General features: G+C 36.4%; 2 protein-coding genes across 2 annotated transcripts; one reads left to right on the forward strand and one right to left on the reverse strand.

The window, feature by feature from the left end:
• Positions 1-83: 83 nt before the first annotated feature.
• Positions 84-11,681, reverse strand: hmgcrb (3-hydroxy-3-methylglutaryl-CoA reductase b). The gene is made up of 19 exons (XM_052587532.1): positions 11,569-11,681; positions 10,635-10,821; positions 10,321-10,432; positions 9,880-9,967; positions 9,714-9,798; positions 9,052-9,157; positions 8,844-8,950; positions 8,635-8,754; positions 8,089-8,213; positions 7,674-8,007; positions 6,903-7,097; positions 6,663-6,821; positions 5,700-5,857; positions 5,484-5,589; positions 4,746-4,916; positions 2,694-2,834; positions 2,341-2,499; positions 2,111-2,265; positions 84-928 (listed from the first exon to the last, which is right to left on the reverse strand). Exons 2-19 carry the CDS (start codon positions 10,803-10,805, stop codon positions 877-879), a joined length of 2,544 nt encoding a protein of 847 aa, XP_052443492.1. The 5' UTR covers positions 10,806-10,821; positions 11,569-11,681; the 3' UTR covers positions 84-876.
• A 3,320-nt stretch (positions 11,682-15,001) lies between these two features.
• Positions 15,002-19,562, forward strand: LOC127985514 (uncharacterized). The gene is made up of 6 exons (XM_052587535.1): positions 15,002-16,236; positions 16,422-17,618; positions 17,869-17,976; positions 18,384-18,524; positions 18,713-18,820; positions 19,033-19,562. The coding sequence occupies exons 1-6, from the start codon at positions 16,215-16,217 to the stop codon at positions 19,074-19,076; spliced, it is 1,620 nt and encodes a 539-aa protein (XP_052443495.1). The 5' UTR covers positions 15,002-16,214; the 3' UTR covers positions 19,077-19,562.
• The last annotated feature ends 3,038 nt before the right edge of the window (positions 19,563-22,600 follow it).

A 22,600-nucleotide genomic window follows, 5' to 3' on the forward strand; every position in this document is an offset into this window, starting at 1 on the left:
TTAAAACATTCAGCCCTGACAAGCCACCCAATAAAAACTGATCATTTAAAAAAAAAAAAAACTATTGTACACAAAGCAAATACTCATGTTCATTTGTCCGGTTTAATTTTTTTTAAAACAGTTAACAAAAATATGGTGATAATTTAAAAATATGCTCATCTGATCAGTGGTTTAGCGAGACAAAGCAAGACACAGATATGGCTTCATCAGCACTTTCTATGGTCAGAAAGTGAAACGATTTGCTATGCTTTTGTTGACAAAAAGTCATCAATTCATACAGCGGCAACAAACGCATGTTCTTCAGTTACACACACAACATTCACACTCAAGACTATAAACTCAAATGACTTATTAAAGTACAGTAGCACCTGGTTTATAAGGTCCATCAGTGGAGTTTGTCACAGTGAGTTTGGTGTGATTAATTAAACATGATTTAAATACATTCATTCAGAGACTGAAGACCCAAACTGCAAAATCCCCATCAAACTCTGATCTGAGATCATGATTTAGTCTAGAAATGTTCCACCTGTGTGCAAAAGAGCCTGTTTTCACGTCCCCTTTTCTGCAGTTTTACCTATCAAGCAAAAGAAACTTTTTCAGTTTGTACCAGGTTTTGACAAATCTGGAGCAAGTAACGGTTTTGGCTTTTAGTGCAAGACACAGACGCACACAGACTGAGTGAAACGAGCAGCAATCGAGTCACAAACGCAGCAGCATCTCGCTCATTTACTGTTGTAGTCGTCTCACAAAACAGAGGCACAGCTCAAACGTCACGCATTAGTCTTTCCAGCTGCTTCACAGAAGAGAACTTCTTCAGACATCAGAGTTAAATCACCAGAAACCACACAGACTCCGTTTCCCAGAGTTCTCTGTTCCTCAGGAAGCTTCATTCGGCTGCGGTTCAGTCTGTCGAAGATTGACTTTTGACCTGTTAGAGTAAAAACACTTTAGAATCAAAAAACAACACAAAAAACAATATAAATGTAAACTTATACCGTGATATAAATATTAATAAATATCCTAATGCTATAAATGTTACAATGTTAATATTACTAGACAATTTGGGAAATAAACAACTGGTTAAATGCAATAAGTAATGTAAACTATATATTAATAAATAAATGTATTCTATAATGTGCACAAAAGAAAGGTTTGACACGACATGAGGCTTTTTAAATTATGAAGCTTTTAAAATTTCTAAATAAGAAACAAAATCTGCCAGCATGTGGCGGTAAAGGTCTTCATTTGATTCGTTCAAACGGTTGATTCATTCAGGAATGAAGTAAATGACTCATTTTCTGGAAGGACCTTTGAATCATTCGTTCACACGATTCGTTCAAATGCAGATTTATTCAGAAACTAAACACTGCTGTGTTGCTCTGGGACGCTATAAAGGTATTAAAACTACAAAAAAAATTAGCAAAAACATAATATTGTGTTTAAAATATAACATAAGATCAACTTATCAACTGAAATGTTGTATAAAATCACATTTAAACCTTGTGTGATCTTGCTCTCGCTGATCGTGTGATGTTATATATGATATAAAATAAATATGACACAAAAACTTATACAGGGGCTTTTTTTGCCCCAATGTCTTAATTTAGGAAAAAACTGCATTTATGGAGTTATTTCTATGCATCATTTTTGTCAGCAGTCAACTGTATGAAATGTAAGATGATGTAAAGGTCTGGGGGCGGAGCCAGAGCATGAACTATTTAAAATAGCGTTATTTTTTCCATTACTAATTCAGTTGACGTGTTAAACTGACAGCCCTTTATATATATATATATATATATATATATATATATATATATATGTGTGTGTGTGTGTGTGTGTGTGTGTGTGTGTGTGTGTGTGTGTGTGTGTTTATATTACATACAGCATCATTGCACTACATGCGTCCCAAGTTAGAATCCCGACTCGAGGACTTTCCCCGATCCCACCCCACTATCTCCTACTTTGTTTCTGAGAAGACTAATTGCGAATAATATTTATTGCAAATATGTAGAATATAAAAGAAAATTTGAAGTCATCTGTGTTTATGGAAAGGAAAGGTTTTTGTATGCTTATGTCAGCGCTCACATCATGATGCAGGTGTGTGCTGTACCTGTTGTGAGTCATGTGACTCTTGACCAGGTGTCCGGCGGAGAGAGCGGCCATCAGAGACAGCTCTCCGGCCAGAACCGTGGCACAGACGATCCTCGCCAGCGTCCTCGAGTTCTCACCGGGACACTGATCGCTGGAGCCGTGGACTCCCAACATCTGATCAACACACAGAGCAGGGCGTTTAGCTCATCTACAGCTGGTGTGCTGTCCGTGTGTGTGTGTGTGTGTTACCTGTAAACAGGCGTGTTGTGCAGGCAGCCCGGTTCCTCCTCCCACAGTTCCCAGCTCTAATGAAGGCATGGTGCAGGACACGTACAGATCCTCTCCATCCGTCCCGAAACTCTCCATCAGAGTAATACAGTTACTGCTGCCCACCGTCTGCGCCGGATCCTACACAAACATATTAACTACTTATATAGCAATCATATAATAACTGATACTAAATATGTAACTAATATAAGTTTATAAATGCATACATTATTATATATTCTAATATTCACAATGCATAACAAGCTAAACTGCGCATGAGGAATATGTGTAGTAATAAAGCACATGTGGTGTTAACAGCTGTAGTTCTCACGCACCTGTCCGCAGGCGATGTAAATGGCTGTTACCACGTTTGCTGCATGAGCGTTGAAACCCCCGATGCTTCCCGCCATCGCTGACCCCACCAGATTCTTACTGATGTTCAGCTCCACCAGAGCCGCTGTGCTGCTCTTCAACACCTGCAAGCACAGTCCACTGATGCTAAAGTTTGGCATTTCATGTGTTCAGCATATTCAGAAGGATACACCTGAGATGTTTGGCTCTCTGATGCCCCCTAGAGGAGCAGTAGCTATATTTCCCTTATGCCGCGTTTCCACCGAAATTACCCGGAACATTTTTACCAGGAACTTTTTTTCCCAGGAACTTTTTCCCCCCCAGACCTGTTGCTTTCTGCGTTTCCACCGCGGTGTAAAGTACCGGGTAGATTAGGCAAATAGACTGGTGACGTAGGTCTGCGCGCGTTTCTCAATACAAAGTACCGCTGATTAAAAAAAAAAAAAAAAAGTACTGATTTTGGACGTGCATCCTCGGTAGTTGGTTCAGACTTTGTGCATTCGACTGGGGAGTGTGATGTCTGCAACTACGCAAGTCCGGTAAATCTATAAACAGCAGCGTAACTATATACTATATATATATATATATATATATATATATATATATATATATATATATATATATATGATACTTGATTACTTCAGTCAGCTCGTCTTGGCTACTGCAATTTTCCCTACTGTATATTTACAATAAAACGAAATATGATATCAAATACCACTGCCTCCTTTCGTTTTCATTTAAGCATAATAACAACTGCAGAAATGTACTTAGTTCAGGGAAATGTGTATGCAGCCATTACAATGAAACGAAATATTATATAAATTTGCCTTTTTTATTTTAATTTTAACATATAGATAAATTGAATACAGACCAAAGAAAACCTGTTAGATTTACCCCGCAGCTGAATTATATTTTATGTTTAACCACTAAAGACACATCAGAGCCAGAGGCGCATATCAGAAGGTCTATCCCAGGAGAGGCTGCTCTCTGCGGATACATGAGGACTGAGCTCCCGCTGATCGAGTGGAGCTCACCGTCTACGAGATCGGCGAAACACATTTTTAAATAGGCGCTGTCTTTATAAATAAACCATAGATTTGAGTTTTAAACAACTACATTCTCGCCTGAAATACTTTTAAAATTACATTTCATGACACAATAACAGTAATATTTGAAAATTATCCAAATAAATGGTGGTTGAACTCAACCAATGCTGCGTGAACTCAGATCGCTTTGGCTACTGCAATTTTCCCCTCAGTATATTTACAATAAAACGAAATAGGATATAAAATACCACTGCCTCCTTTCATTTTCATTTAAACATAATAAAAGCTGCAGAAATGTACTTAGTTCAGGGATAAGTGTAACGTACAGCCATTACAAAGAAAGAAATATTATATAGACTTGCCTTTTTATTTTCATTTTTACATATAGATAAATTGAATACAGACCAAAGAAAACCTGTTAGATTTACCCCGCAGCTGAATTATATGTTATGTTTTAACCACTAAAGACACATCAGAGCCAGCGGCGCATATCAGAAGGTCTATCCTAGGAGAGGCTGCTCTCTGCGGATACATGAGGACTGAGCTCCCGCTGATCGAGTGGAGCTCATCATCTACGAGATCGGCGAAACACATTTTTAAATAGGCGCTGTCTTTATAAATAAACAACAGATTTGAGTTTCAAACAACTACATTCTCGCCTGAAATACTTTTAAAATTACATTTCATGACACAATAACAGTAATATTTTGAAAATGTTGATCCGAATAAATGGTGGTTGAAATCAACCAATGCTGCGTGAACTCAACCAATCAGCTTGTTTAGCGCCAAAGTCCCGCCCCCGAAAGTTCCGGAACTTTAAAAAAGTACCACCTCGCCAGCAGGGACTTTCTGGGGGGCATTTTTTTACCCGGAACTTTTATTTAGTTCCTGGTTCCTGCGGTGGAAACACACCAAGTACCGGACCAAGTCCCTAGTTCCTGGGTAAAGTTCCTGCGGTGGAAACGCGGCTTTAGTAAACTGATGTCTGACCTCTCTGACGACTCGTGCTGGGATGACGGCTTCACACACGGTGGACTTTCCTCTCCCGTGGATCCAGTTGACAGCGGCTGATTTTTTATCGGTGCAGTAGTTCCCGCTAACGGCTAGCAGACGCATGTCAGGATAGCGCTCTTGAAGTCTGCTCAGAGCCTGTTCGGTTCCCTACACACACCAAAAAACACCAACACTGTACCTTCATGTCACACAACAGAAGCAACTGTTATTATAGTTTCGATATGTAAAAATAAAATATAATAAATACAGAACATTTGTAAACTCGTTACGCATTTAGAAAATTATTTATAGTTATTATCTATATAACTGTAATTATTATTATTATAATAGGAATATATATATATATATATATATATATATATATATATATATATAATATATAATAAATATAATATTTATATATAATATATTCGTATTTTTATTGTCTTGTTAGATATGAGGGAAAAAAAATATTTATGGACAATATTATACATCACTTAAGAAAAATTAATTGAAGGCTGACAATTAATTGGATTGTGTTTATAGAAATATGTTTTCTTATGAATGCGTCTCCGCTCTTATATTGGTAAAGGTATGTATTTTAATATAATAGTGCATTTAAAATAGAGCAGGAACATCTATTAAAGTCCGGGCTGGAGTAAAGGTCAGCTCCTCTGTGACCCATAAATCTGCAGTAATATGAGAGACACTGGAGCTCTGGTTCATCTCACACACCTTTGACAGCATGTTCATGCCCATGGCGTCTCCGGTCTGAGACTGGAAGCGGATGTACAGGTTCCTCCCGGCCAAACTGACCTGCAGCCGGTCCAGACGGGCAAACCTGAGAAACACACACAGCTATTTCAGAGCTGAAGTTAACCTGGGCACTGGAAACTATCCCACAGCAGTGCTATATAGGGTTCATTCTGTAGGTGACCTTTGCCCTCTGACCTGCTGGTGTGATCAAAGGCCTGTTTGACGGCACTGAACCCTTCTGGAGTCTCCAGCCAACCTTTGACCTCCGCTGCACGACACGCCGACGGCATCTGAACCACCGGCCCTCGAGTCATTCCATCCGCCAGAACACGACTGCTCACGCCCCCCGACAACTACACACACACACACACACACAGCGCTGAGTGAGGAGACACTTAACACAAGACAGAACCAAACCCAATCAATGACTGTGCCAAATAATATGTCAACAAAAGAAAGACAGAAATACAATGAATGTTCTAAAAATTTGGAATTTAAAAAATAAGCAGAAAGACAAAGAAACAAATCATCAAACTGAAAAAAAGACCAGAAGAATGAATCAACAAACAAGCAAGTAAAAATTTAAACAGAATGAAGAGAAGATCAAACAAAGACCAAATCAAAAGAGAAAAACAAAAACAAAATAAATGTGCAAAATAAATTGAATGAACAAAGGAAAAAATAATCAATAAATGGATAAAAGTAAGAAACTGAAATGAAAGTGAAAGAGAGAACAAATGAAAGAACAAATGAACACATGAATATAAAAAGAAACAATAAAATAATAACAAAGAAAAAATAAAAAAGGAAAAAAACAAGAGGACAAAAAACAGCATGAAAAAAAACCAAACGTGTAAAAGTAAATAAAACAAAATGAAAAAGTTCAACAAAAGAAAGAGGATAAAAAAAAAATTAATATTCACCAGAAACCAAAATTAAGAAAGCCTGAACAAGCAAACAAATTAATAAACAACATAAATCAAAACTAATTAACTAATTAACAAAATAATTCATCAGCCAAAAGAAGAACAAATGACCGAGCAAAAGAAAGAACAGAAATAGAAGTTGAATAGTAGTAGAATGTCATTCATTCATTTATTTATTCCCTATTTTTACTCATATATATACTTAATGATATAAAATGACCACATGACTCACTGTGACGGCTCTGCATCCGCGGTTAGTGCTGGCCACTAAACAGCCTTCTGTTGTTGCCATGGGGACATGGAATTCTTTCCCGTCCAATAGGAGTGGTCCGGCCACGCCCACTGGCACAGGTACATAGCCAATCACATTCTCACAGTTGGTGCCAAACACCTGAGGAGGAGGAAACAGCATTAAACATCGATCCAGCGGTGACGTGATCACACATGTGAGTCTGGATCTCCAGAGCAGCACCTGAGAGTAGTCGTAGTGTCTGTAGGGCAGCTTCTCCAGCGCAGACGCCTCCGGGAGTTTGACTGACAGCATTTCTCTGCGTATGGCCACGCCCCTCTCTGGACTCTCCATCACTGCTTCCAGACGGTATCCCAGAATGCCCCTGCACTCCACTAATGCCATCACCTCAGCGTCAGTCAGGCAACGAGCTCCTCTCTGAAAGAAGAGAAAGAGATCAAGTAAGGCACATGAAGTTTAGTTAATTACTGATTGATAACAGAACGGTCTTTAAGAATCACAAGACAAAAAAATTATGAATCATCTACAGAAAAAATATGGATGAAAAGAAAAAAAATGGAAGAACAAATAAATTAAACATTAGAAACAAAAAAATGAATAAACAAAAAAAGGAAAAAAACTGTGAACGAACAACAGATAAAAGCAGATATAATAAACTAAATTTTAAAAAATGAATGTGCAAAAAACTAATCAAAGTAAAAAAAAAAATTTTATAAATACAAAAATAAACAAATAGAAGGAAATAAATCGGAAACCAAAATAAAAATACAAAGAAACAAAAAGAAAGAACAGGTGAAAAAGCTTCAGAAAAAACTGAAATAGTGGAAAAAAAGCTAGATCAAAAAACAATGCACAAAAAAAAATTTAATGTAAAGGAAATAAAAATAAAAAAACATTGAAAGAAAAAATTAATTGAAAAACAAATGAATTTATAAACATTAGAAAACAAAACAAACAATGAATAAACTGAATAACATGTGACTGATGAATTACTTTGGGGTCTTTAAGGATCATCAGACATTCGTCCACAGGGCGGCGCTGGTGAGACTGGGGCCCATCCAATTCTTCCTCTTCACAGTTTCCATCTGACAGATCGGGTGGCTCTCTTTCACTTTTATATGTAGTGACCCCCATCAGGGCTTTGGGCAGGGTCAAATCCCTCTGACAGCACTCCTCCCCTCCTCTCCTATTGGTCAGGGAGCAGTGGGGCGTGGCCACATGGGATTTAATAGACAGGGAGGATTCTGTTTCGGCCTGCTCGAAAAACACATACTTGGCTGCCAATAACAGAGCGAGAGAGAGCGTGATGACCTGCTCCAGATCCACACTGAGAGAAAGAAGAGATTATTATTAATGATTGAATAGAGGAGTTTTCATTCTCGACGGTGTCATGTTTCTCAGCTCGCACCTGGACATGGTTCTGTCGGACTCCATGTTCGGCGCGGGCAGAACCACGTCTGAACTGCTCATGTTGTGCGTGGGAGATTCGGTCACGAGTCGACTGCGAGCGTGAACCAGAGCCAGACCCAACGACTGAAACAAACCAAAATCAGAACGGAGTCAAGTGGACATCAGTAAGGCTGCATTTGTTTAATTAAAAGTCATCTTGTGCTTTTTTTTTGCCACTCAAAATAACTTTTTATGTGAATATCTGTTAAAATGTAATATATTGAAGTGATCAAAGCTGAATTTTCAGTCTTTAGTTTCACATGATCTTCAGAAATCATTCTGATTTGCTGCTCAAGAAATGTTTCTGATTATTACCAATGTTGAAAACCGTGATTCTTTGATGAACAATTTATTTAAACAGGGTTTTTTTTTTTTACATTATAATGTTTTTACTGTCACTTTTGATTAATTTAATGTGTCCTTGATGACTAAAAGCATTAATTAAAAAATGTACGGACCCCAAATGTTTGAACATTACTGTAAGCCTGGTGTTTCCTAAACGCACCATGATCATTTTGACTTTCTGAGTGACGGGGTTTGGTTTGTTTCCCTCTTCTTCCTCCAGAACACGAGCGAAGTGGCTGAGCTGCCAGATGGGCCGACCCTCACGACTCTCACGGGACAGCTGGACGAGACAAGAGAGAGCGACTGGGGTCAATGCTCACTCACATCTGGGTTTATATGTTATACAGAACATCGTACAAACACACTGACCTCTAACACCAGCGACACACAGGCGGGGAAGAAGGTCATGAACACAAAGTAATTGGCCAGAACCGACATGCAGCCGAAACAGCACATGATCTCCAGCTGACGCACACCTGCAATCACACAGGAAGTAGTTACAGTGAACGCAAGATTAGCATCACATTTTTAAGTGTTCCAGTGACTTTTCCAGTCATTATTAATTGCTTCATCTTACCAGACATAGTTCCCACACCGATGACCAGACACTCCACCACTGCGTCCAGCGTGAACGTGGGACCCAGGATGGCCATGCCTTTAGCGATATTCTCTCTGACCTCCTCCTGTGCAGTTACATGAATTAGTTTTCTGTTTTATATTCCTTTTTTAATGTTTTTAGTTATTTTTATTAGTTTTTTTTTATATGTGTCCATATATTTTAAATAATATATATTAATATTATTTTAGTACATAAAGTTAACCTAAATGAAGTTAAGAAATAAAGATTTATTTTTTAAATAATTTAATGTTTTTGTTTTAGTAAACTATAATTATCCCGATTATAATAGTTACTTAGTAACCGCAATATCCACTTGGATAATTTTTTTTTGTGCTTTTTTTTCCTTTTTCTATATTGTTCACTTCAGTGATGATGCCAACACATTAATAATTTGTATTAACTATATCGAAACTAGTAATTTAAATGGACCACTTTGAACTGATTCACAGAAATCATTTAAATTGACAAAATAAAAAAAAAAAAAAAAAAACTATAACATGCAGAAAGTAACTGGGACTCGGCTACAAACTCAAATAAAATAAAAAGAAAAACTTGAAAAACAAAATGCTATATTCATGCTGCTGTTTTATGTTTATTGCTGCAATATCAGATTTTTGTACCTGTGAGTTTGAGCTGAGAGCGAACTTGGCCAGTGTGCAGGCTTTAGACAGATCGATCAGCAGCAGGAAGAACGGCAGCGCCTCACTGCGGGAACATGACGAGACCGTTTAGAGACAAACTCAAGACACACAGCACATGAATATAAGAGACGGATGAGATTCATACTTCAGTCCTGTGAGCTCTTTGCCCAGAAACTGAACCACCACAGTGCTGAACACAAAGCTGGAGAAGATGGTGAACAGACCAGCGATTCCTGGACACAAGACACACACAACATTACAATACAATACAGTACTTTTTATAAAATGAATGGTTAAGATTGTTAAGATTTAAATTCAACACATCATCGAAATTCATGTTTCTTCTCCTTAACTGTGAATAATGAATCAATGCATTGTTTATTCAAAATAAAAATATGTTGGTCTTCATAGTATTACTTCATCAAGTACTGTATTTTCCAACCATCTGTCCTATAGAAACACATTTCACCATTTAATCAAGCTCTAAAATTCAATTTTCAAACATTTTCTCCTCTTTAAATATGCGGTTACACTCAGAAATATGTCAGATTACTAAAGTAAATAAGTTTCAGAGAAAGAAACTCACCCAGTATGTATTTGGAGCCGAGCTGACGGAGGTGTCTGAACTGGAAGTAGATGTAAATGATGGCTACACATCTCGTGATGGTTAAAATGTTCATGTCGCCGCTTAGAATTTTCTAAAAATGTGCAAAAAAATCATGTAAATATTTTATGTAATTTAAAATACATGACACATAAAAATGCTATAATGTATAAACATGATGTTTCATTTAAAGATCATACTTCTCAACTACATACAGTTTACAGCAAACATTTCAACCTGTAAATATATAAAGAGACATGTGAATGATGTTATAATCTGAAATGTGATGCGTGTACCTCCTGTACTTTGGGACACTGATGGCTCCAGCCACAGATCTGGTCAGTGGTAGAGAAAGCGTTCATGGACATCAGACACATGGTCACAGCAACCGTTCCCAAGATGACCTCCCACGGATGAGAGGCGACGAACAGGCCATGGAGCCTGAAGAGACACGACAGCATCTTCATGGCTTCAGAGGGTCACCTGTCAACAAAACACACACACTCTTACCTGCTCATCTACATTACTGCAAGAGTTTAGAATTAGAGTTTAATTAAACCTAGAAATGTTACTGTTCTTTCCTAATTCCCAACATGTGTAAAATAATTAACGCCTCAAAAAAAATGTACAAACTTTTAAATCCATACTTTATAATGTTATTCAAACATATTAATCAATAATAACATTTAAAAATAAAATTTCAGTTAACGTTAGTTATTATTTTGCACTCTTCATGAAACTTTTCATGTGATGACTTTCAATGTATTTAAACGTTTCATCTCGTCTCTTGAGAAACCTTTACTGGAATTAAACTTAAATAAAGCACTTCCTTCAGGAAAAGTAAAGAAAGCTTACTAACGTTATCATTCATTTTAAAAGAGAATGGCACAATCTCTTAGGATGTTTCACTAGCATTAGCATGATCAAACTTGTAATCATTTGAGCTGTAATAGTGACCGAGGCGATCATCAGTAAAATAAATATTATCATATTAGCTTTGTAACATATTAAAGAAAACGAAAAGTTATAAGTTATTCAGTCAAAAAGGGGTGAGCTGACAGCATGCTAAGCTAATTTAGCATAGGCTAAAGGAGTCACAGCTGTCATTGAGCCTCATATACAACAATAACAACAACAAATGTCAAGATTACTCATTACATCGACTAAGATGAGAGATTTAAGAATGAACTTAAAAATGTAAGTGGTAATTTCGGTAATATTCTTACATACCCTCATCTGTTCTCCTCCGATCAGTGTCCGTGTTACACGGTCGGTGACTGACGTAATCCGCCCTCAACGGTCTCGCGATAGCTCGCTGTAGTAGGCCGGTGACGTCATCGTAGTGTATGTAATGGGCGCAACGAAAACTTCATGAGATCAAGTTGTTTTCTTAATTTAATGTTAAGGGTAAACTAAGACTAATTTCTAATATTATACATTTCAGCTAATATTATACATTTCAGCTAATTTCTGATATATTTAACGATAAATGATTATTACTGAATGAAATAAAACTGCAGTTAGATGCAATATTTTAGCATGTCAACAGTATAAATTCTAAGAAAAGTATGAAAGAAGAACATAACCGGACAGAAGGGGCGGATCTAGAAAAATATCGATGGGGTGGCGAGAAGGGGGCAGGAATTTTTGAGGGGTGGCAACATATGGCAGACGTAATTTAGTCACAGTTATCAGTTTGATGATAAATATATGTGCACACTACAAGCACACAGGCTATCATTTACAATCTTAATCTCATGCAATTCATGTCTTGCATTTGAAACAGTTATATCAAACATTACAAACATATAAGGAATAAGTGACCATATCCCATACCACCACACTCACTAATGCATACAGTATGCATCAACATGTAATTAAGAGCATTATAAAAGGTTCAGTGTTCCCAATATGTCAATTTATTATAAGAAACACAAGATTTTAACAGCCATTTCCAGCTGGGGAGACTCAACTGATTTTCTACTGTTTAGTGTTAATCACCATCTAACTCAACCAGTCAAGAGCTAGATTTAGCCTTAGATGTTATATGAATATGGTCCCTGAGGTTACGTACCCCTTTAAAAACAGAGATCTAGGGGTGAAAGGGGGGTAACAAATAAACGGTGGAGAGAGACTGAGAGAACTGCCGTCTCCAAGTTCCAGGGCAGATACACAAGAAAGCTCAGTAACACCAGTTTGAGCAAACAACCAGAGGTATTTTATTTAACAGAATGGAAAAATATAAGGCTTCAGGAGGGGAAAGGCCAAAACAATAAACAAGTTTCCTCTGACTATGGTTTTCAGTATTAACTTACCTACCAAACAAAAAGAAAAGGACAGAGATACTTCCCTGACTTCCTCTCTAACTCAAACACAGGAGAAAAAGGATAATTTCTAAAATAAATTACATCCACCTCCCTACAAGAAAAATGTTCCACTTCCACTTAAGCAGTTAAACTGAAAATGACAGACACTCTGCAACTCTCAATAACTTCACTTTAACACTATAGCTGAAGCAATCAACAAACACTTAAGTAGACAAGAGTTTAGACAAGCGCTTAAAATCCCAACACTGGAACTGCAAGATGGCAGTTGCAAGTATGGATCACCTCAGCCTTTCACACTGGACTGCAGCTATTGAAAGTTCCTTTATACTCCAGCTAATGAGCTAAACAGGAGTCAGGTGGCACTCATTTGCCTGCCAAGCAGAGAGAGGTAGGAGGAGTAAAAGAAACAAGATCACAATCTACACACATACACACAGTAAACCCAATGGTTAATGAAATCAAAAGACAAAATCACTTATGTCCCTATGGACGTAACACTGAAGCATAGGTTTTGCTGACAATAATAATAAATAAATAAACATTATAGGCACAAATACAAATGTACTTTTAGAAATTGTTTTTGAAAACAATGGTGGTATTGTTTTGGCAAACTTAAATTAAAACTTCTATGAAAATTTGTGTGATATTCCTTTAAAATAATGTTTTAGTATATCTTTTTTTAAGTATTTTACTAAGCAATTTCTTACAGAATTTCTTTGAGTTAGACCAAACTTTTATTTTGGTGGGTTGTAACCAGAGTTTCTGTGTTTTTTAATTAACTATTATTATTAGAGAATTGGAAGTATAGCATATCAAGTATGCTAATACTTGAAGTATAGCATACTCTACTGTACAATAGTACTATATTTCTGTTTGAGTTTCTTCAAGTTATACCGAAATTTTATTTTGACAGGTTGTCATAAAGACCATTTCTGTCAGTCTGTGTATACGATACGAATGAATGATGATAGTTTTATCAAATGAAATGGTGAAATCCTCTCATAGCATGCTGACGTGCACATGTGTAGCATACATCATGTGTCAATATAGTGAAGAGCTGAAAACACCACGCGTGCTTCAGTGTGTGTGTGTGTGTGTGTGTGTGTGTAGTAGAGCACACATTCCCAGAGACGTGTATAACAACACCTTCAGGGTTCCCATAAGCAGGATTTATTGTTGTGCCCCCCTTCCTCAGATATGATGATGGAAAAAAAAACTACTATATGGGTGAAAAAATAACTTTAATCAAATAAAAAACTAAATGAATAAATTGTATTATTTACAAATCACAATTGTAGCTCTCGACATTTACCTATGGCTATAACTTTATTATGACTCTAATTTATTTTATAGTCTCAAGCATTCAGAAATCATGCAAAAGGAAATTAAGCAGTTTTACTATGATAAAACCATGGTTTATTTTTGTAAGGGTTGTGATATGCATGTTTTTTGTTGAAGAAATTATAAAGCCTGTGTCATCTATAGCAAAAAGGTGTCCAGAAATGAAAGATTAAGTGAATATTTGAATGAAATGTTTGGTAAGTAGACTAAACAAGGATTTGATCATCCTGTAAGTGTAACAGCAGCAATTACATGGCATTTGTAATAACATGTAGGCCTACATAAATTGTTTATTTTGTATTTGCCTACATTATGTACTTTAACAGTGTTATTATTAACCAGTCATTATTGCCTCATTATTTTTTTTTATACAATGCATTTTAAGCTATTTTAAAGGCTATTGATGGCTTAAGTCTGTTTTTATAGCAACAACCACAACAGCAACAAAAATATTACAGTATATTAATACTTTGTAAATTATTAGAGTTTGGGGATCGCAAATAATTTGAATCAGTTAGGGAGTTCGGAGCGGTTTCGTGTATCATTTGAGTCAGTTCGGGAGTTCAAAGCGGATTCGCGAGTCATTTGAGTCAGTTTGGGGATTGCGAATCATTTGAATCAGTTCGGGATTTCGTAGCGGGATTGCGAATCATTTGAGTAAGTTATGGGGATCGCGAATCATTTGAATCAGTTCGAGAGTTCGGAGCGGCTTCGCGAATCATTTGAATCAATTCGAGAGTTCGGAGCGGGTTCGCGAATCATTTGAGTCAGTTCGGGAGTTCAAGGCGGGTTCGCGAATCATTTGAGTCAGTTCAGGAGTTCAAAGCGGGTTCGCGAATCTTTCGAGTCAGTTTGGGGATCGCAAACCATTTGAATCAGTTCGGGCGTTCGGAGCGGGTTCGCGAATCATTTGAGTCAGTTCGGGAGTTCAAGGCGGGTTCGCGAATCATTTGAGTCAGTTCAGGAGTTCAAAGCGGGTTCGCGAATCTTTCGAGTCAGTTTGGGGATCGCAAACCATTTGAATCAGTTCGGGCGTTCGGAGCGGGTTGGCGAATCATTTGAGTCAGTTCGGGAGTTCAAAGCTGGGTCGCGAATCATTTGAGTCAGTTTGGGGATCGCAAACCATTTGAATCAGTTTGGGCGTTCGGAGCGGGTTGGCGAATCATTTGAGTCAGTTCGGGAGTTCAAAGCTGGGTCGCGAATCATTTGAGTCAGTTTGGGGATCGCAAACCATTTGAATCAGTTCGGAAGTTCGGAGCGGGTTCGCGAATCATTTGAGTCAGTTTGGTGATCGCGAATCATTTGAATCAGTTCGGGAGATCGTAGCGGGATAGCGAATCATTTGAGTCAGTTTGGGGATCGCAAATCATTTGAATCAGTTCGCGAGTTCGGAGCGGGATCACGAATCAAGAAAGATTCAGGCTTGTAAATTTTCAAATTGGCCATAACCTTTAATTCGTTGCTGCAAACTGGGGTGGCAGCAGGGGTGGCAAAGCTTTCTTTTAGGGTGGCATTTGGTAAGTGTTTTATTTTAAAATGACAAATATATAGCTATATAGCTTTTCATTCAAATTATTAGCTTTTCATTAAACCCAGCAGTTCCTTAAAGTAGCATGCCCAACACTGGTTATTTTAATATGCCAAGAATTTTCAGTTTGATTCAAAATTTCTATGAAATCATTAGTTTTCTTGACACAACAGTGTTTTACATTGCGATGAGTGAGGAAACAATGTGCAGTGATGATGTGCAATGTTACGAAAGTGAAGTGAAGTGTTGCAAAAGCATGTGAAATAGTCATACTTCATTTGATTAACATGATTTCCACCATTACACCAAAGCAAAGAAAATGGGAAATTAATCCTTCACAACATCATCCTGTGCCGTTAAAGACATTGAGATGGTCACATTTCTTTGTGAAGACGGCATAGCACATGAATTATGATTGAATAAAAACAGAAAAATGATGTACAGTTAAGTTAAACTCTCTTGATGCTTCCCTTTTCTTGGTTTGACGTCTGTCTGTTCACACCACATCACATCCTGTGGTCAGTCTGCAGTGTGTGCATGGTTTAATTTTCCTTACTTTTGTCTTAACATCAGCCGAATGGAGTGTTCATTTTGGTCATTCAGTTTTTTTTTTCATTCAGTATTATTGTTTTTATTGAACTAATATTAATTTATTAATAACCATCTTTTCTACATTCAACATGGCACAGAGACAGAAGAAAGGTAACACTTTCAATTTGATTGGTGACTTTGCACATGTATTTTTTATTGTATTTTATTTTGACTTTTGAGTTTCTGAAATCTATTTATTGGATATCAGTCTATCAAGGCACCACATATTGCACAGTTCACTGATTACTGACACAAATGCATCACAACATTACCTGGTCTTACTCTCTTTGTAACAGATGGAACATTTTCAAATGCAGCAAAACTATCCACCGACTCCATTACAAGGTTTAGATTCATTGTGTTTGGAAGTGATGAGGTTCTGATTAATGAAGCTTGTGATATTATTCTTAGATCAGCAGATAGAATGGATGGCACTAAATATGGGACATGTGAGTTTAGAGAGGCGTGTGTTAGCGGACAACATGTCTCTGTAGTAAAAACTCCTGCTTATGAGCTAGAACACTTGAAAACTTACCTGGCCTTCAGAAACAGAGTCAGATCTATGAAGAGAGACATGGAGTTTTGTTACTCACTGGTCTTTCCTGGGCCTCATGCTTTTCTTTTAGTGCTTGGAGATGTGCGTAACTCTGGTAAAGAGCATTACATTTTACGAGCTCTCAGTGAAGTGTTTGGCCAGGAGGCATTAGACTACAGTATGGTCTTATTTATGCATGAATACAGGTACAGTGATATAGACAGCAACCGATGTGTGAGAAAGTGCAGGAAAAAGTTCCACATTTTAAAGAACAATGAGGAAAATGTTCTAAAGCTATTCCATGACGCTACTAAGACAATGATAAAACAGAGAAAGGGGAGGTTTTTTACAAAGGATTTTGACTTGCTAGTCAAAGCTGAAGCTTACTTTAAGATAGAATTTGATGCTAAATATGAGGAGCGGGAGAGTATACTGAGAAGAAATCTGGCAGAAATGAAAACAACTGAGGAAAGTCTGAGAACACAAGTTACAGAAATGGAAAAACAGAATTCTGAAAACATGAGAGAACTACAAGATCTGCGTAAAGAACTGGATGCTCAGAAAGCCGGAGCGAATCAGTTAAAAAAGGAATTAGATTATTCCCAAAGCAGAGAGAAATATTTAAGTCAACAGATGGATGTTCTCAAAAAGACAAAAAATGAACTGAAGGAGGAGCTGTATGCCCTCAGGTATTATAAGAGGAAGTTAGATGTAGAACTGACTGCTTTCAACGTGAGAGAGAGAGAGATGATCCTGCCCACAAAAATACAGTTAGAGCCTAACAGATTACAAGAGCAAAAAGAAGAAGGCCTACAGGCTCCTGCGCAAGAAGAGCATGACAGACAAAATACTTCAGATAGAAGAGAAGTGGAGCTGGATGAGAGAGAGAGAAAACTGCTGCAGGCCTCTGGATCACAACATGTTGAACACATCTCTACAGATGTTACTCCCTCTTGTGGTAAGAGTTTCACCAAAGGAATGACCACATTCAGTCACATTCAAGATTCATGTCAACATCATCCACAAACACACAATTCTGATATAATACAATTCATCTTCAGTACTACATCTGCTAAAGTAGTATTTTAAACCCTGCAAACCTCTTTCTGTCAAATGTTTTGCTCGTAAAGTGGACACCTTTCTTTGCAATACGTGGCCTTTCACTTTTATTTTGTTTTTTTAAATTATGAATAACATGTTCTGTTTAGTCATAGTATCTGAAGACAAACCCAAATCTGAAGAAGACACTGGATCACTTGAGTCTGAAGGACTGAAACTTATGAGGCAAGACAGCAAGAAATTAGATCCAGATTTTAGTAAGTATTATTTCATGGATTTGTAGAAAACTGGTCCCCTGGACTTACATTGTGTCAACTTCTTTGATAAAACCTTCCTTTGTTATGGATGTCAGCATTTTTATTTACTTAGACACACACTTTGAAACTACAGTCATATGATAAAACTATTAAACCAAGCATGACAAGAGCAATGAAATATAGAATTACATAAATTAACAATAATAATAAAATGATTAAATTACTAATTATGCAAATCAAATGACAAATACATAATTAAAAATTATAAATGACCAGATCATAGAAATAACAAGATATTTGGTTGCTCTATTAAAAAAAAAAAAACACACACAAGCGCAGGCTGCTGTTGAGAATGCTTATCCTTCAAAGTCCTGTATTTGAACTCAACATGTCATGTGTTTTTTCAGTGTGCGAAAACAAAGTCAAACCTCAGAGAGAAAGAGAATGTGAGATGGAAAGTAGAATAACAGATTCACAAACCAGCAGATTACTTCAAGGTGAAGGACTGAAACCTGTGAGACAGAACAGCCTTCAACATCGACCCGACAGTAAGTATTTCACATACAAGCAAGTAACCTTTCGCTGTTTTGCTTGTTAAGTGTGTTTGTGCATCTTACTTTACAATGAATAACATTTGCTTTCATTTTTTGTATGATGGCATTCAGACATTTTGTGGCTTAAAAGTTGGATTCCAAATAGTTTTTAGTTTTGAATATGATGTTCTTTTCAATCGTAGTGTCTGAAGACACACTCAAACCTCAAGAAAACTCTGGATACTTTGAGTGTGAAGGACTGGAACTTGTGAGACCAAAACAGCAAGGAATTACTGTAGATTCACTTAATGGTAAGAATTATTTTATGGAAACGTATAAAATGTTTATTACATAAAAGGTTTTTAGGCCTGTTACTCATTTCATGGGGGTGTTGGAGGGAGGGGGACAAGTAAAAAGAAAATGCTTGCGGAGAAAGAGTTAAATTGAGTGACCTGTACTCTGATAAAACTATAGTTATGCAAAAGTATGTGATTTTTTTTTCTCTTTTTCTCTCTCCATTCAGTTTTCTTGAGTGAAAAGTGCCAATATCCCTCAGAACTGAGTTGACATGTAATGGGAAACGCTTCATGTACTCCCACATGATAGCAGTGCATGTGTTTCATGCTCTGTGAGACATATATATATGTATATAGCATATTTGTGCTTTAGTAACTGTATTAGTAAGAATATTTTGATATGGTTTTTGATATTTTCTCCGAATGTTTTATGTGTATTAGTAACAGGTTTGTTGATCTGGGTTTTTCATAAAAAATCTGGTATAGAGGATATTGAACACAAAATGAAAATTTTAATTCCTTGATTTATCGTATCATCTGATCACATGCCCGTGTATCTGTTTACATCATTGTCAAATATGAAACCGTGTCTAAAGTACTCCCTTGAAGGTTTTAAACTTTGAGCTAAACTGAGCAATAATGTGATCTTTTTTATAAAGCCTGTAAAGTTTTGTAGGATAATGTACTATAAACATGCTATGTGTAAATAAATAATGGCATAGATTTATTAAACACTAATAATTTTTTTTTGTTTCAATCTATTGTAAACTTGCTATTTTTATTGCAGATTGTAAACCGCAGTAATGCATTTTTTCTTTTAATAAACCAGCTGTAAACACAACTGCATTAACAATGACGTGAAATAAAAATACAGAAAGTTAAGACACAGCACCTATAATAAGATTAAGAAAGTAAAAGTACAAAATAGACATTACTAAACATGACAACTTGTTATATCATATGGGAATTCGTTGGGTAAGTAAAAAAAAAAAAAAAAACATTGAAATGTGCTCTGAAAGTGCATGCTATCTCTCTGCTGCTTCTGGTATTTTCTAACTGTGCCATGCATTAAGTCATGAGCGTGCACGTGGTCGGCGGGTGAAATTCGGCACAACGAGGGCCACAGTGCAGTGCCAGGCCGAAGTAGTTTAATACTCAAAACCTGTTAACAGCAAATCTTGTCTGATACATAAAATACTCAGAACTCTATAAACAGTCTTTTGTCAAACAAAACGTTTATTAAGAAAAGCCAAAGAAAGGGCAAAAGCTGGAAAATAAAAAACTGACGATGATAGAAAAGGAGCTGAGTTTACTGAATAATCTTAAATCAGAAAGACTCGGAGAGAAGGTAAACGTTTACCATATTCTAAAAGTTTTACAGATGGTAAATCATGTATAGTTGTATAAATGTTATTTAGACACGTTAGGGGATTTTGGGATCAAACAGCCTATAAACACTTATAGATGAACATGCAAATTAATGAAGACAGAAGTATATGAGAATGAATATTTGGGCTTTTGTGATTTTAGCTTAATAATATTTTTTCTTCAATATTTGTATTATTTTAAGGGGATTTTACTGAACGTTAACCTCAAAATCATGTACCATTTATCATCTGCAATATCATGGTGTAACCTCTAGATGGCTGTATATATATATATATATATATATATATATATATATATATATATATACTGTAAATAGGCCTACATATAAACATTTGCTGCAGAGTGAAAACTTAAAGATGCCATAGAATGCATTGATACAACATTTTAAATTGCTCTCTGATGTCTAAATAGAATGTGGCTTAGGTAAGAGCAACAATTCTCCAGAAACAGTTTTACATGTCCAATTACAGCCCAGGGATTTGTCACTAGAATGAAATGGTCTGTTTTTACCTTATTTGGAAGGGTCATGAATAATAATGTTGAGCTGTGCTCTGATTGGCTGTTTGACCAAGCGGCTCATTTCAGTGGCTCACACAGCAAACAGTGTCCAGAGTGACCCATGGTGAGATTATGCATTTATCCTTATATGTTTGAGCCGGTATCAGTAGATACCAATTTTGAGAGATTTTGCAAGAATGTTTAGAGTCCGTGGCATGAGCATGATCTCTACGAGACGCTGGCCATGTGAATGAAGCTTGAGAGACAGTTGTGAGTGAGGGCCCTGACGTAGCCTCTGTGTTGCCAAATCCGTCTGTTATAAGCGTTTTTGGACTTGTCTTTTGGACTGTAACGTCACAGTGGTGTTCTGTTGGCCTCTTTCCTTCAGTGGTCTTTTGCTTGCACGATATTTACATAAGAACGTAGAAACAATGGTGTTTGAGGCTCACTGTATGTCATTTCCATGTACAGAACTCAGTAATTATTCAACTGTACCAAGGTAAATACAGTTTTCCATTCTATGGCACCTTTTAGACATAAAGCATGTTTACTTGTATCAGGTTATTCACTGATATATTTTCAGACATTATTAAAAACTACATTTTGTAAAAGTTGAAATTTAAATGTTGATTTGTCATTGTATCACAATTTGGACAGGGAATCATTTTGTTAGACTACTCATAAAGCTACAGCGTGATCAGTTTCACAAAAGTCATCAGAATAAATATCTGCTCCGTGTGACCAGGGCAATATTGTAAAACATAGAATTGTCTATTTTGTAATTTTGCTGGAAATGCAGAAATGAGATGTAATTTTGTTTTATTTGTAACTCTTGGGTAGATACTTTTATAATGTATATTGCATTACCAGTTACTGTTAATACAACAGATCTCTGGGGTCCCCAAAACTCCCATTCCCCCTGAACGGTAAGTAGAAATGTGTTTGTGTGTTTGTTCTGGTGTGTGTCCAATATCTAGTTTTTGTTTTGTCTAGGTACATCTGTCATGTGCACATTACAAAAGGAAGGTAGCCTACATCAAGGCAGTCAAAAGTGGAGCCTAAGAAATAAGAAAATATTACCAATAGCTGTGCTATGGTGCTGCATTGATATGCCCACATTTGGACAGAAACCTTTGCCAATGCTGTCCTGTGATTTATCTGTAAAACAGCTTAGAAACTGAAAAGTAATTTTTTATGTATATATTTTATATAAATGTTTTTATATTTTTAATTTAAAAAAATATATATTTCTGTTTACAAAGTAACTAAAACCCACAGCTTTAACGTAAAGAGAAGGTGCAGAGACAAGACCGAAGAACTGATCAAAAAGAAAGTTAAACAATCATTTAATAGAAGCATGCATTCTTCTCAGAAATAGCCAAATTAATACTAAGGATATGCATTTACATATATAAAATGTTTTTATTACTTATTTAAATTAATGCTTATCCACCCACCCCTTAACCTTTTCCAGCACAAAAAAAAAAGACAAAACAAAACAACCTCTAGTCATCATTGTGTCCTAAGAATAGTTACATATTATTAAATTATCTAAATATATTGCCTGCGTGTTTGTTGTTGTGTTACAGTTATGCTTATTTTCAATAAACATGTTAGCTTACGAACTTCTTTTCCTAATGACTGAGCTACAGGAAAGCTGTTCAACTTATTATTGCTGTTAATCCTAAAAATGCAGCTGTAAAAGTGCTCATTTTGATTTTTATTTATTTAATAAAAGTAATAGAAATACTAGTAAAATTAAGCTGTATATCAAATTACACAAATAAAGGAAATGGCAAGAAATATTTGCTTCCTGCGTACCCTTAAATATGTAATGTAAAAGGTTATTTAAGGTAATTTTATTTGTTGTTGTTGTTTTGCCCTTGCCACCCCTATACACTCTTAGAC

Source organism: Carassius gibelio, chromosome B21 (assembly GCF_023724105.1).
Source record: "Carassius gibelio isolate Cgi1373 ecotype wild population from Czech Republic chromosome B21, carGib1.2-hapl.c, whole genome shotgun sequence".
Taxonomy (NCBI): domain Eukaryota; kingdom Metazoa; phylum Chordata; class Actinopteri; order Cypriniformes; family Cyprinidae; genus Carassius; species Carassius gibelio.